Source organism: Montipora capricornis, chromosome 13, assembly GCF_036669925.1.
Source record: "Montipora capricornis isolate CH-2021 chromosome 13, ASM3666992v2, whole genome shotgun sequence".
In the NCBI taxonomy this organism is placed as follows: Eukaryota; Metazoa; Cnidaria; class Anthozoa; order Scleractinia; family Acroporidae; genus Montipora; species Montipora capricornis.
In genome coordinates, this window is record NC_090895.1 from 36,190,225 (window position 1) to 36,204,941 (window position 14,717).

A 14,717-nucleotide genomic window follows, 5' to 3' on the forward strand; every position below is an offset into this window, starting at 1 on the left:
GTCCATGGACCGGGGGCTCGTTTCACGAAGGTCCCGAAACTTTACGGGCCATTTTTGGGTGTCACATTTCAAGAACAGAGAGGATTTAAGGCGTCAAACTTCACAGTGATCTTGCTTTTTGTTACCTTGAAAACATGCTAAAAGATCGGATTTCCAAAACAAGCGGTTGACCGTTTCACACATGGCTTTTCGGGCCCGAAAAGTTTTCGGGACTTTCGAGAAACGGGCCCCGGGGGTCAGTGTTTTCGGGTCACCCGGTCATCGGTCTGTGTTGGAATCTCTTTACATCATTCACTTTTACCGGGCTATTTATTTGCTTTTGACCGCGAAATATCGATTTCCAAAGTCTGTTGGCCATAATTTTCTGTTTTATTTCTGAATTGTAAGAGCTTCAGAATCTAAAAATAAGAGAAACGCCGACATGAAATTCGACATTGCAGCTACTAATTCTATTCAAAGAAACAAAAAAAGCAGAAATTACATTTTAAATTCAACTCTCTGAATACTACGTTTCCTTTTTCTGAGTATCGACCTTTACATTCCAGTAATAGAGAATCTGTGTTACCATGGTTACGTTAAATATGGTTGATAAAACGAAAACCCTGAGTATATACGAGTCACCAGTCTCCTGCAGAGTGGTAAAGATGCGTACCGCGTGACAATACAGCATCATGAACACCATTCCAAATGACAGCTGACCAGTGTGGCCGTTGCGGAAGTTGGTGACGATCTGCAAGACCTGTGAATATTTCAAATACTTCAAATAAATAGATAATTAGTTGGTTACTACATTGTGGCTTATATGGACCATGCAAAATCGTTCAAGAGTCCTACTGTCTATTGAATTACCTGAATGAAGTGAATTGTATGAATGACTGACTGACTGGTTTCCGGCTTGTTTTTCATGCATGTCAGATTGACTTGACTGTCGGCCTGGTAGTATCTTTTCGCAGCTGCTCGGGCCGTAGTCACGCAACGCTCTCGGTCCCCAAGAGGAGCGTTACGTGATTCGGCCCGAGGCCCGAGTAGGTGCGAAGGAGACTATCGGACCGACGACCTTGATATCGGACTAATGTTACTGACTGATTGCCAACTTGTTTAACTGAGTACTAATAACAGACTTACGAGATGTTTGACATTTTGGCCGATCCACTAACAAGCTGATGATGCGCTGAACAGAGTAAGAAATTGCTGATAAACACTCACCCGAGAAATGGACAGGAAAAGAACGTTAAGTGATACCAATTGAGTTAAGACAAACATTGGCATTATGCCAGATACCAGAACATAAATAATGGCACCATACAAAAGAGGGAAGAGTAAGGCAGCAAGATGCCTGTTAGTATAGTAGAAACACAGGAGGATGACAAACGAAGTTTGACTTGCTTTGATTACACTTTCACCCCAGGAACTGAAACAAAACAAAAAACAAATTGCTTGTTGCTCTTCTTAGAGTGGTTTTAACACACTTAGTAATCAAAACCTATGACTGCTGACAATGTGACCCAAGATTTTGTAGCCAATCAATAGATGGTTTGCAACCAATCTATAGAGATGTTGTAATGTACATTTGCTGGTGGATGAACAAAAGGAGCTGATAAGAGATCTGTGCGGGTCCGCAAATGATCCCAGGACCGCAAAATGATCCCCAAACTGTACCGCAGATGATACCAGGGGCCCGTTTCTCGAAAGTCTCGAAAACCTTTTCGGCCCGAAAAGCGATTTGTGAACCTGCCAACCGCTTGTTCAGGAAAGCCGATCTTTAACATGTTTTCAAGGTAACAAAAAGCAACTGAACTGACTGTAAAAATTGACTACTGAAATCCTCTCCATTCTTGAGATACAGAGGGAATTATGAAGCTCGAAAATGGCCCGTAAAGGTTCGGGACTTTCGAGAAACGAGTCCCAGGACCGTAAATGATCCCGGAACGCAAATGAACCCCATTTTGGACCGCAAATGATCCTGAAAAAAAAATAAAGAATAGCATGGAGGGTTCGTGGATTGGTCTGAATAGAGAATTGGCGTTTTATTAAAATCACTTTAAATCATGGCTCACAACAGGCTTCTGTCTCATCATTTTTCCAGAAAGACTGAATTTTGTCTACGCGGTTATAAATTGCCGCTCTTAATACACCTTATTCCAAAATGGCCGCAATTTAAATATTCTTTTGTTGTTATTCAAATTAGCCCTTGATGCCTCGTTCTTAAGCTTAAAATTCAAAAGAATATTTTATCTTGAACGAGGCAGCAAGGGCCAATTTGTATCCGCATAAATCAGTGGCCATTTTGGAATAAGGTATATTATCGGATACAATCATCAAAAACTAACTTGGATGTTATTCCAAACTGATTGTGACCCTAGGCCAAAATTCGAGTGCTACACACAAGGTGTATTTAAGAGCGGTGGAGCATTGCAGGTCTACTCAAATGATAGCGTTTTCTGTAATAGTTGTTTAATGGACAACTTTTAGTCGAGTATATGGGAAAAAACAAATAGCAGTATTGCATGTTGAACCAAAGCTCATTAGTCTAAAACATTACGTTCTAGTTATTAAAGTTACGATTGTTGCTGGCTGAGTGGCGTCTTCAATCAGTTTCGCGTCGTAAAGAGATCATAGGCCCGTTTCTTGAAAGTCCCGAAACTTTTCACGTGTCACAATTCTCTCTTTATCTCAGGGCGGGAAAGGGTTAAGTCTTCAATTTTCACAATCACTTCGCTTTTAGTTATCGCGAAAACCATGCTAAAAGACCAGTTCACAAATGGCTTTTCGACCAGGCCCGAAAAGTCGTCGGGGCTTCTCGAGAAACGGGTTCCTGGTCACAATCAGTTTGGAATTGCGTCCAAGTTAGCTTTTGATGATTGTCTCCGATAATTAAGTGTGGCAATTTATAACTGCGTGGTAAGAAACAAAATTCTGTCTTAGTGAGAAACTATGAGGCAGGAACCTGTTTTGAGCCATGATATAAAGTGATTTTAATAAAAATAAGCGCTCTTCACTCCAATTCTCTATCCAGACCATTCCATCCTCATTTGCGTTCCAGGATCATTTGCGGTCCAATATGGGGATCATTTGCGCATGCGGACCCGTACACATCTTTTGTTTTCGTCCACCAATATGGCGGCGATGACGTAACATGAAAACCATCTTTGTGTAGAATGGCTCTTCTCTCCCTGTATTGTCAACTTCGCCAATCAATGTGTTATGTTCCCTCGTTCCCAGGGTCCTCTCTCGTCCTTCCTGAGAAAGGAACAGGGAGGAAGAGAGAGGACCCTGGGAACGAGGTTGCTTCATATACCCTCTATCACATTCACCTATTCCGGGATATAATACGAAGTTGCCAGTGATCCGTTTCCAAATGACTTGATAGCTCAGATGATAGAGCAGATGCAGCGTAATCGCACGGTCAAGCCTGGATTTCTCAGGCTTTTTCGCAACTGCTTAAGTTTCATTTCCAAAATCGAACGTTCAATACTTCTGACAGCTGCATTTCAAGGTTGTCAACTGCACCGCAACGAATAATCTTCTGTCTGCACTTTTACAAAAATTCCAAAAAGGGCATTAGGTTTTCTAAGGCCCGTTTTAAACGTCGCATTTTACATGTGCCGAATCTAATGCAAATGAGCGAAAACAATAGATCTTTCTCATTTGCATTAGATTCGGCACATGCGAAATGCGACGTTTAAAACGGATCTGACTTACCTGAATGGAAATCCTTTGGCTGCACTGTAGCTAAAAGTTGCTGTTTGTGTCATGAGTTCCGTTAAAAACGAGAGAACGTTGAGACCCTTCACACTGGATGCTCTTAAAACCTTGATGATCTGAGGCAGTTTAACTGAATGATGACAAAAAAAACTGTTACTGTTAATCGTCCACTCACGACTTTCAATTCCGGTTGCCTTCGACAGCCATTAACAGGGCAGTCAAAACATTGTGATTTGAACCATAAATTGCTTGTTCGTTATTCCATTCTAGTTAAAATTAATTTTTTGCTCTGTTTTTGTCTTTGTGCTGTAGTCCATCCCAATTCCAGAAATTTGAGAGGCAGACAATGCTCTTTCGTGACCAACATTTCAAAGAATCACGCAAGGCTATAACTACAATGCTCATGTTTATGATGTTTGTCGCCGCTTTTGATTACGCAAGGCTTTGCTCATCATCATACTATTTATCTCGCATTCAATATTTAGCTTAAACTTGAAGTGCCACATGCACCAACGCATTGTTATCTCGATGTGCATGAATCTGCGAAGATCGTGCGGGCCTTCCACATGCTCAATCAACCTTGCAGCAGTCCCCCAAAATTGTCGCTTTCACTTTTCTTATCGATTACATACTTCTTTGAGCTTAAATTTTGGCCAAGATTTCCAACTCGTGGTTGTTATCATAAGGAAAACAATCATTACAGAAAATAATATTTGTTTTTGTATTTTCTTCGCAGCCGTATAGCGTTAGCTTGTCTTGATTGTCCCTGTCTATTTAAGAATTTTTCAGAAAAGCTCCAAGTAATATTAGAGAACTTCAGCCACGGCGTTTTTCAGAGACGAACCGAGAGAGGCAATTTCAATAAAATCGCCTTCAAGTTACTTCATTAATGTTCGTGGGTGTCTTTGCTTTTTTAGGATGATGAGGCAGTATCAAAATTTGGGCAAAGACATGAAAAGCACACTTCAGGTTTCGGTCTTCTTGATGCTCAACCTCTCCATGACTTAATAGAAAGATAATTTCATTCATACCTATCACTGCCAATGCCACAACAGAATATCCTAAACATTTGCTGAGAGCAATCTTCAGACAAGCGGCTAAAAAAAAATAGTAAAGCATTAACCGTACTTGCACATCCCTTGGAAAAAGGAAGTAGAAACCGAAAATCAAGGTACAAGGAAGCCAGAGGGATGAGGAAAAATTGATGAACCAAGTTGTATTTGTTGAAAACTCACCGTGAAGATAGTTGAAATTAATTAAAAATTCATCCTGACAATGTTTGGGAAGAATGAGTTCAGCTAAACTAGAGAAAGCAAATGTGCCGGCAGCCATCTCAAATCGTGAAGTTTATGTGTCAATATTCCCGGAAAAACCAAACAACAATCAAGTCACGCAATGCCGAAAATGTCACCTGTGTCCGAAAATATTACCTGTATTTCGGCTCTACTCTCCCCATTCGAGTTATTTGAGGAAAAAAAAACGAGTGAAATGGCAAAGAGGGAAAGTAATGAATTCTCGTTTTTCCTTTTCATTTCCTTCAAGGGAAAGTTGAGATACCATGGACACATGTAGTCCACTGGTCTTAGTGTCGTCACGCAACGTTGCGTGACGACACTAGGACCAGTGGACTACATGTACGTATTTCCAGCGGTCGTTAAATACACTATAATGGGGGATACATGAACTACCTAGGTTCAGGCGGTAGAAACAAACGCTAGAAACACGTCTGTGTTCGCAGACTAACTAGTAGTCCACAGGTTGAGATAAAAAGAGTACATCACCCAAAAAGAGAGGCGATCTGGTGAGAGGGTGCAGATAGTCCAGGGAGGGGTAAGTGCCCCGTCCCCGTGGCGGGTAGCAGCGGTGGTCTGCTAGTGAATGGCCAGGTAGGACATTTTTCTTCATTTTTGTCCCCAGTGGCCGGGGTGGTTTCGGGTGGCACCTTGACGGCACCGAGAATAAGGAACTGCGATGATTTAAAATGACCCAGACTGTTGTATATATACGATGGTCTAAAACGTCTAAAATCTTAAACATAGTCTATAGGGAAATCCAGTTTTGTGCCACGATATTGTAAATCAGGATCAAAATGAAGAAAAATGACCAGATGGACTGTGCTTCGTCTAAATAATGAAACTGCGTTCCTGAGGCACAATCGACCACAAACCAGTTGCACGCCCCTGAGTGCACGGGATTATGTGTATTGTGTTAATGACCTTTCTGTAGCGGTAGATGTCGTCGGGGTATGATCGAACTGCAATTTCTCAATTCACAACTGAGCGGATTGAGATTCTGGAAAATTTCCCCTAAAGTACATCCCCTCCCATCCCAACCAAGTAAAAAAGGCGCGAAAGTTTGCACAGCGCGGCGTTTGATTCTTCATTTGCAACGGTTTGTGGGATATACCTGCAGGCGACTTCGTTACTGAACCGAGACTGAAGGAAGTTTCGACGATAAAAAAGTCCTCAGAGGTTAGTTTACGTTATAAGAATCCCAAAGGTGTTACGACTTTGTTTTGCTTTCCACTTCGTGCTTCGCTTATGTCGAAAATTGTCATTTTTTGCAGCTTAAAGTTGCAAAGCCAGCTCGAAAATAGTCCGCAGCGAGGCCACGTGCAAACATGACCGCCGTTAATTCTATGTGAAGCTCATGATTATTTTGGTCGAAAACCCGGGGTCGAAAAGTGCCGAAAAGGTTAGTTTGCGACTCAAAAGTTTCTTGTATGTGTTATTTTTGTTGTATTCAATGTTTGTTTTTTTTTTAATGGGGTTAATTATCTCTTTGCAGGTTAGAGGTGTGAGATATGACACGGCTGAAAGCGCCACGTGCAAGATTTAGACCATTTAGCTGCCGTTTGTACTGTGGCCCGGAAGGGACACGCTACTTTTTTTCAACTCGCGACTTTTTTTTTTCAACTCGCGACTTTTTTTTTTTTCAACTCGCGACTTTTTTTTTCAACTCGCGATTTTTTTTTTTTTTCAACTCGCGACTTTTTTTTTTCAACTCGCGACTTTTTTTTTCTCAACCAGCGCCCTTTTTTCGGCAAATGAGAAGCCGCTGTTTCAAAATAGTGGAGACTCACGTGAAACACTTTCTTGCATCCGCCATGACTTTCAGCGTTGAGAATGGGAAGCTATAGGAAAAATTATAATGTCTGGTTTAATATCTTAGTTGCCAATACTTCCCTCTCTTGTTATCTAAGAGTTTTATAGCATACTTTTTATATGGAGAGTCCCTTATAACTCCGGACGTGTTATTGCAATCATTTAATAATTATGTATCGGAAACTGAACGGGAAGTAATTGAGAAATGCTGTGTAGTGAATTTTATGACAACTGCTTGGTGTGTTAAGTATCTTCGATTTTTTAAAAGGTCAATGTCGAAGGAAAATGCCAGTCAAATCTTAACAGAAGTAGCTCACAAAGACATAATTCAAAGGCCACAATACGTGGCCGAATGCTGGAAAGATATACTAGGCTACCTTAAACCCTCATTTCCATCCGTTGCGGTCATGGAAAAAATTAAAAGCCAGCCCAGCAGTAATGGAGGGAAAGAGAGTGTCTTTAAAAGCACTTGAAGTGCTACATAAGGGGTTTAGATGCCACGAAACTCGGTAGATTTTTGTGCTTCGTAAGTGGAAGCGAAATACTCCTGTTTCCTGAGCTACAGATCACGTTTTCGCAGCTCGAAGGCAACTTAAGAATACCAGTATACGTAGCACATTCTTGCACCTTTGTCCTCGAACTCCCTTCTAATTATCAATTATTTCAAGAGCTGTGGGAGAAGTTTAATAACATCCTTCCTCTTATAATTAATTCATAGGAAATGAATTTATTTTGGACTGATTACCCTCGATCACTGTTAAAATTTTTAGGTTGTGTTATTTGGAGAAAAGTGATTGGGAGAAAATGGCATCGGGAACGTCATCTCCAAATGTAAATTTGTGTTATTGTAATCACTTTGCGACTATTTCAATCTTTTAAGTGATGACGAACTTGAAGGTACATGTATGTCTCTTCCTCAATAATGAAACTGGTCGGAATGGCTCCTAATTAGGGTGAAGAAGAAAATTTATTCTCAGATGTGGCACGTTCACCATGGAACGCCAAATTTAGCTATTTCACGTCAACTTGTTGTTTTACAATCAACGCTGACGAAATGTACGAACACGAAAACCGAACGTTGCAGTGTGTGCGAAGCTGCTGTTTTGTTTGCAGATCTTAAGCGTTTTCCTTGACGGTCCCGTTGTTGTTGCTCAAAGTCCCTAATGAAAGTTAAATCAATATTTAAGAAATACAGTCTAATAGTTCACGGTTTTCGCAGCCAGACTGCAACTGGGATATTACTGATCAAGATTAAGATCTGATTGGGAAAGAAAGTCAAATCATTTAGTTGCAAACTTAAACGGTTTGTTTGTAACATGCCTAAATTAAAAGGCAAAGATAAAATCCTTTCTTGAACAAATCCCGGCCGAACTACTAGTAAGAATTAAGAGTGCTTATTATCATTCAGATCTAAAGTTAGAAGGGGGTGCAGGGATGGGGCAGTGGTGAGAGCAGCCACCTCCCACAAATGTGACCCGGGTTCAATTCCCAGACTCGGCTTCATATTTGGGTTGAGTTTGTTGGTTGTCCTCATTAGGTTTTCTCCGGTACTCCGGTTTCCCCTCACGCCTGAGTGACTCATCCCACATTTGACGCCAGATCTGAGAATCGAACCCGGGCCACATTGGTGGGAGGTGAATGCTCTCACTACTGCGCCATCCCTGCTCTGACCCATAACCTAGTGGTACTAGCCGATACACAACCTTGAACTTATTGGGAAGCAAACAACGTTAAATTTTGTTAGCGCTCATGGTTTTTCTCGTCACACGCAGATGTTCATATGCTGTATAAATCACAAAGCATTTTCAAAACAAGTCACCAGTTTCCTATACACCACAAGGGTTTCATCTGCAGTCGAAGGATAACTCAGTATTTCGTCCTCCATGAGTAATTCTGCGAGCTCTTCAAATTCTTGAAAGCTTGTTTCCGAGTGGGTTGAACAATACATTTCTTCGGTTATTTCAATGTCCTCTCTTGGCGTATCCGTTCCGATCTGTCGTATACAGGATAGATAATAGCTTATTACTACCCTTGGGTCATTGTTAGTTTGGCCAACCTTAAGCCAGAGAATACGACGAATATAACCATTAATAGCAACATGAATGGCAAATCCAAAGGGTTTCAGTTTGTCGTAGCCATCCAGGTGCCACATGTAGTTTGGACCCTGAAAGGAATACTGTCGTCTCCGAAATACCCGTCTTGGACGCGAGAACACACCTTCTGGGTCGAGGTATTTCATGATGACTCGTACTGTTTCTCTTTTCACTACCATGCAGTAATCTGTTGTAAGCCTTTGGTGCATTTGTCGATATCAATTGAATTGCCACTACCAGAGATTTCGCTTTCGATAGCACTTTTTACATCAAGCAAACAAGTAAATATCTTCCTTCGACAAAGACCTTTGGACCTAAGTACTGTCTTGAGTTGTCGTAGACTGATACAAACACCATGAAAACGAGCCAGAAAAGACAAAATCTCTGTGTACGCAAGGCCAAGACCGAAATATGTAGCTATGAGATCATCTCGGTTGTCCGGCGATTCGAGAGCAGATGGAAAGTAATCCGGTTAAGACATCTTGGCTAGAGGACGGATAGAGGAGAAGGAAACAGGTTCCAGCAATTATAAATGTAGTTGTTAAACTTGCCATGTGAGGGTTACCTGTTTTATGAACACTGATAATACTAAATCATAGCGCACTGAGTCCTAAGTACCTGACAACAGGAGCCCAAAGAAGCATTGTCTCAACAGCAAGAAACCGAAAGGAACAAACCATCCAAAAAAAGAAAACAAAATGCGAATTGCAAAAAAAAAGCTGCAAAATAGTCGAGAATTTAAAAAAAGGTGCGAGTTAAAAAAAAATGTCGCGATTTGACAAAAAAAAAGTCGCGCCTCGAGAAAAAAAAAATCGCGAGTTGAAAAAAAAATGTCGCCAGTTGAAAAAAAAAACAAAAGTCGCGCCTTGAAAAAAAGAAGTCGCGAGTTGAAAAAAGAAGTCGCGAGTTGAAAAAAGAAGTCGCGAGTTGAAAAAAGAAGTCGCGAGTTGAAAAAGAAAAGTCGCGAGTTGAAAAAAGAAGTCGCGAGTTGAAAAAGAAAAGTCGCGAGTTGAAAAAAGAAGTCGCGAGTTGAAAAAAGAAGTCGCGAGTTAGAAAAAAAGTACCATGTCCCTTCCAGGCCGCCGTACGTTTGTGTCACTGCTTACAGAGTTGAAAAACTTGAAAGCAGTGTTAAATTCGGGAAGATATGGGTCTTGGCTTATAGAAAATGAGAAGGAAGCTGTTTAAATGTTGAGATGTCAGCGGAAACCTCAGCGTTTCAGGTAAGACTTACAAAGCACTTTTCCCTAATTAATTATGCACGTTCCCCGATTGAGGAAGTAGGGGGCCGGGGGGAGTGCGGGGGTGGGGACCCTTGGTTGATGTTGGGACATTGCTTTTTAATGATCTTATATTTTCCCAGTCGTGGGGAACTTTTTCTGCAAAGTCCCCAATATGTGGCATAGCTAAACACTCACATTGCTTGAAGATGCTATCTGCACCAACAGCTTCCCCACCCCACACCTCGGGGAAGTCGATCACTTTTGTATTATTTAACCAGGTTCAATGCAATTGTGCCTGCTCATGTGGCATTATATAAGCAATGAAAGATGTTCAGTTAAACAGAGAAGTGTGTGAGGCTTGGAAAGCAAAAGCTTTATGAAAAATCACTCACTTTGTGAGTAAAATAAATGGTTGCCCCATTTAGCTGCAAGATTTCTGCACAGGTCCCTACTTCCTTATGCATATGCTCCTTTGTTTCAAGAAAACAATAGCGATAACAATAGATGTTCTTTGGGACTGTGGCGCTTAATTGTTTCTCCTATATGGACTTTACAAAAATCGTTTGAACTTCTGACTGAAATACGGAATATCAAACAATTTTTCCTGCAATTTTGGAACTTTTCCTGCAGTTTTACCCATTTTTCAATTTAAGAATAAGCGAAAGAAGTGGAGTTTCAAGAAATCGTTGTAATAGGGTTCAGATTCTCAAACAACAAGCAGACCAAATAAAAGTACTGCTATCAGAAATTTAATGGCTACCTGCTCTTTTTTTCGTGAAGTTGTTCTTTCTTTCTGTTTGCAAATTCGCTGAAGCACTACAAAGTGTAAGCTTTCCAGTCACAGGTCGCTAGAGCTAGTATTTTTTCAAGTAGAGTTTGTAATACGTTGGCTGTGTATGCAACACGTAAACAGCAGATTTGCACGTTTGATTGAGCAACAATACAAATGTACTTCCGATTCGTATCAGGCAAGTAACTGATCTACTTATAGTTCGGCAGGTCACGTTAACTAAGTGTCACGCTTTCCTTAACTTTACTACAAAGGCAAGCTGCAAGTGACATATCATTGTAATACCAGAAAAAGCCGAGCGGGATCTGAAAAAAAAGGACAGGACAAAGGGATAGAAAGAGGAAAGCTGGGATGAAAAGGAGCAACGGTTTGAGCAATGTTGGCAAAGAAGAGAGAGAGGGAGAGAGAAAGCGAGTGGGAGAGAGAAATGAGACCCATTTTCATTCATCCTGCCAGTACAAATTAGCCATGTATATATTCGATTCCCTTGGGTATAAATATTGTTCTACAAAACAGTAACACAAATGCATAATTAATTTATTCTGCATGCATAATGAAGTAGGGACCTGTATGGAAATCATTCCCATTTAACTTCTCAGTGGCTGCTGTGGATAAACTCATGTCAAACAACAATTATTGCAAGGGTATTCATCCATGTCCTTAATTTAGTCAAATTGGTCAGGGCTTGAAATTGCGACCAATACAGTCGCATTTGCGACTACATTTTTCCCTTTGCGACTAAAATATCTGAGAAGTCGCAAATTTGTGACTTGTTGTCACCTTCGCTCTTTTGAAACAAAAGGGTTAGCGGTTGCCACTTTGCTGCTACTTTTGCTAAAATAAATAAATGACAAAATGATTTTGTTCCTCGCTGTGAATTTTCATTGAAGATAGCGTAATCAGGGCTCAAAGTTAGCGACCAAATGGTCGCACATGCGACTAAATTTTTGGTTGTGCGCCTAAAAAATCATGTGTGATCGCACTCGCGCACCTGAAAAGCTCAAGTACAGTGCGTCTGAATTGCCTCTCTGCTTTCTCACGTGACTATACTTGTGTACTTCGAGTGGTGTGTCACGAAACAGAAACATCAGTTAACAGATATAAAGATATACATAACAAAATCTGGCCCTAAATAATAAAGTTACATTATTTTCCTTTCATCGTTGTGTGTTTTTTTGTCGTCAGTTTTCTCAACAAATTCCCCCAATGCCGGTGAAGGTCCATTTTCCTATTGATGTTTCATTCCATCCCATACTCTTTTGTTTTGTTAAGACTTTGTTTTGTTAAAACTCCGCTGACTCATGAAATTGAAGACTAGGAAAAAAGAACATGCTTATTGCACATGTTGAAGGTTTGTGATAGTGGAAGGTCAAGAGAGGGTTAACAATATGAGCCTTTTTCTTCAAGGCAAGAAAATTGTTTAAAAAGTTAAGTCATCACGCTTGTATTGTCTTGTATTCAATAATTTTCTTATAAAAAGCCAGCCGTCACATTCTACAAAAGCAAGTAAGTCTGCCTCGAATGATACTGCATCACTATTCAGTCCGTGATAAAGCTAAAGAGGATGAGCCAACGAGCAAGAAAAGAAAAGATACAAATTGCAAAGAGTGGGGTGAAACGAATTCGAGTAGCTAGAGTGGGATTCAAAGAAATACTGTATTTACCCGTGTATAAGTCGATCCCATGTATAAGTCGACCCCCCATTTTTGATGGCAAAAAAAGCAATTTCTTAATCTCTTTGCTAAATGTTCATGGGATATTAATCTTGCATTCTTCGACTTCTGGAACTGTGGATTCACAAAAAATTAAGGACCTCAAGCGCTTAATAGTTTTGTGGTTCAGCGGTTGTTGTATGTCCGGGCATTTTGTCCTTGAATTTCGAAAAAGTTCTCAGAAAATCGAACATGTAAACCTCAAACTAACCTGTTTCGTTGTTCAAGGATAAAGGGCTTTAGAGGATAAGCACAACATCACAGAAGCAGGAGTCAATCTTTGAAAATAACTTCAAAAACGATGCGAAATGTGCAAGGTTTAATTGGTGCTTGACTTATAATTTCTCACATGACAAACGAAACAACTCATAAACCAAACAATACAAAGTTTGCAAAAGCATTTAAATCATCCAGGTTTGTATAAGGAATACAAAACAATCATTACCAACCAGCATTTTCAGGCAACACGAGTGACGATCATGCTTGCACGCAAACACAAGGAATTGTGCCAGGTTACTAAGCCGTTGAAGGATCGCGTTTTATTTGAAGAAACAAGAATGTTTTTTAGAGCTTTCCGCCTTTGGAAAACGAAAATTTCCAGTGTCTATTTCATATTTGTGCTCGTGAGTATCTTCAAAATTTGAAGTAAAACAAATCCTTTTTCATTTCAACTGGAATTGCTTAATTACATTCATTTTGAAGTCTTTCGTCATTCATTTTGAAGTATTTCGTCCACTGCGTTCGTTATGCCCAATGACCACATTATGATGTTTATTTTGAATAAATTATTTAGCTGGAACTTGGCTCGAAATCTTTGACCCATGTATAAGTCGAGGCCGATTTTTGGAGCTTCTTTTGAGGCCATAAGAGGTCGACTTATACACGGGTAAATACGGTAGGTTACTTAGCGACCAAATTCTCACGTCATGCTTCGTGTTGTGTAGGCCCTTAACAACAGCGGAATTCCTGTAATGAAATGCGCAAGACATAGCGGCCTACGACAACGCCAAATGCGCAGAATGTATTTGCCATTTGCGACAGCATAAAGTCTGACTTTGGTGACCTGATAAAATCATTGAAGTATGCGTCTATTATCAATTATGAAGTTGTGTATCTATTCTGGTTTTCAAGTATATTTTCTTTGGTTACAAGTGTACATTGAGAAGGAATGTACTTTAACATGATGATAACATATTATAAATAATAAATTGTTGAAATTGAGAAGTCAAGATGATTTAAAAACCACAAGAATTTTATTGCTGTCTCACACGAAAAGTAAGTCAGCCTTTATTTGTTAAAACAACAAACACGGCACTAAAATAAAATACAAAAAACTGAAGATGACGTAATAATGTCTTCTGTTGGAACAGGTGCTTCCAGTATTTTTAACTGTGCTCCTAACATTTTCTGCTGTGCACCTAAAATTTTGGCAGTGCGCCTAGAAATTTACACTGGGTAGCACAAGTGCTCCCAAAGCCAAAAATAAACTTTGAGCCCTGAGTTACTAATTGTAGAGTAATTTAGCTGCGATGTTACGTGCACAGCTCCATTCCTTTGACCATTTGCCATTTTCAGCGGTTTCTTTTCACGAAGTATTGCGGGCTCAAATTTTTTTTTGCTAAACCGCTGACAACACAATGCAGCGACTAAAATTTGTGAAATTGCGACTAAATTTTTGTATCTTGTCGTAAATTGAGACTGGATTTTTTCATTAATTTTGAGCCCTGTTGGTTTTGTTTAAACATGTATTGTAAAAAATATTTTTAAAAGAAGTGTGCATAATGAATGAAGTAATTTCAATGTTCCAAAAATAACTGTGCTTTATTCACACTATGTGCTTTACTCATCACACCCTTCCTCTTTCAATATGTGATGGTAGATATGATAATAATCATAACAGATGTATGATAAGGTATTAGAGATAGACATTGGTATAAGCAAATGTGGAAATTGTAGTCCTGTCTCGTTTTTCTAGTCTGGATGATGATTTTGAAAGTAGAAGTTTTATTGGGTCCAGTAGCAGTTACAAGGCCCAAAGGGCTTGCTCCTTTAATATTCCGTTCTTTTATTCCAATGACATCTTGGCATAT

At 39.9% G+C, this 14,717-nt stretch overlaps 1 protein-coding gene and 1 long non-coding RNA gene across 3 annotated transcripts; one reads left to right on the forward strand and one right to left on the reverse strand.

Moving 5' to 3' along the window:
• Nucleotides 1-346: 346 nt before the first annotated feature.
• LOC138028688 (mannose-P-dolichol utilization defect 1 protein-like) lies at nt 347-5,080 on the reverse strand. The gene is made up of 5 exons (XM_068876288.1): nt 4,941-5,080; nt 4,737-4,802; nt 3,703-3,835; nt 1,207-1,411; nt 347-739 (listed from the first exon to the last, which is right to left on the reverse strand). The coding sequence occupies exons 1-5, from the start codon at nt 5,035-5,037 to the stop codon at nt 506-508; spliced, it is 735 nt and encodes a 244-aa protein (XP_068732389.1). The 5' UTR covers nt 5,038-5,080; the 3' UTR covers nt 347-505.
• Nucleotides 5,081-5,193: 113 nt separating this feature from the next.
• Nucleotides 5,194-6,892, forward strand: LOC138028873 (uncharacterized). 2 transcript variants are annotated; one of them, XR_011127751.1, is made up of 3 exons: nt 5,194-5,535; nt 6,272-6,399; nt 6,493-6,892. It is a non-coding gene; the product is annotated as an uncharacterized lncRNA (long non-coding RNA). The 2 variants fall into 2 exon arrangements; XR_011127749.1 differs by lacking the exon at nt 5,194-5,535 and adding an exon at nt 6,042-6,176.
• The last annotated feature ends 7,825 nt before the right edge of the window (nt 6,893-14,717 follow it).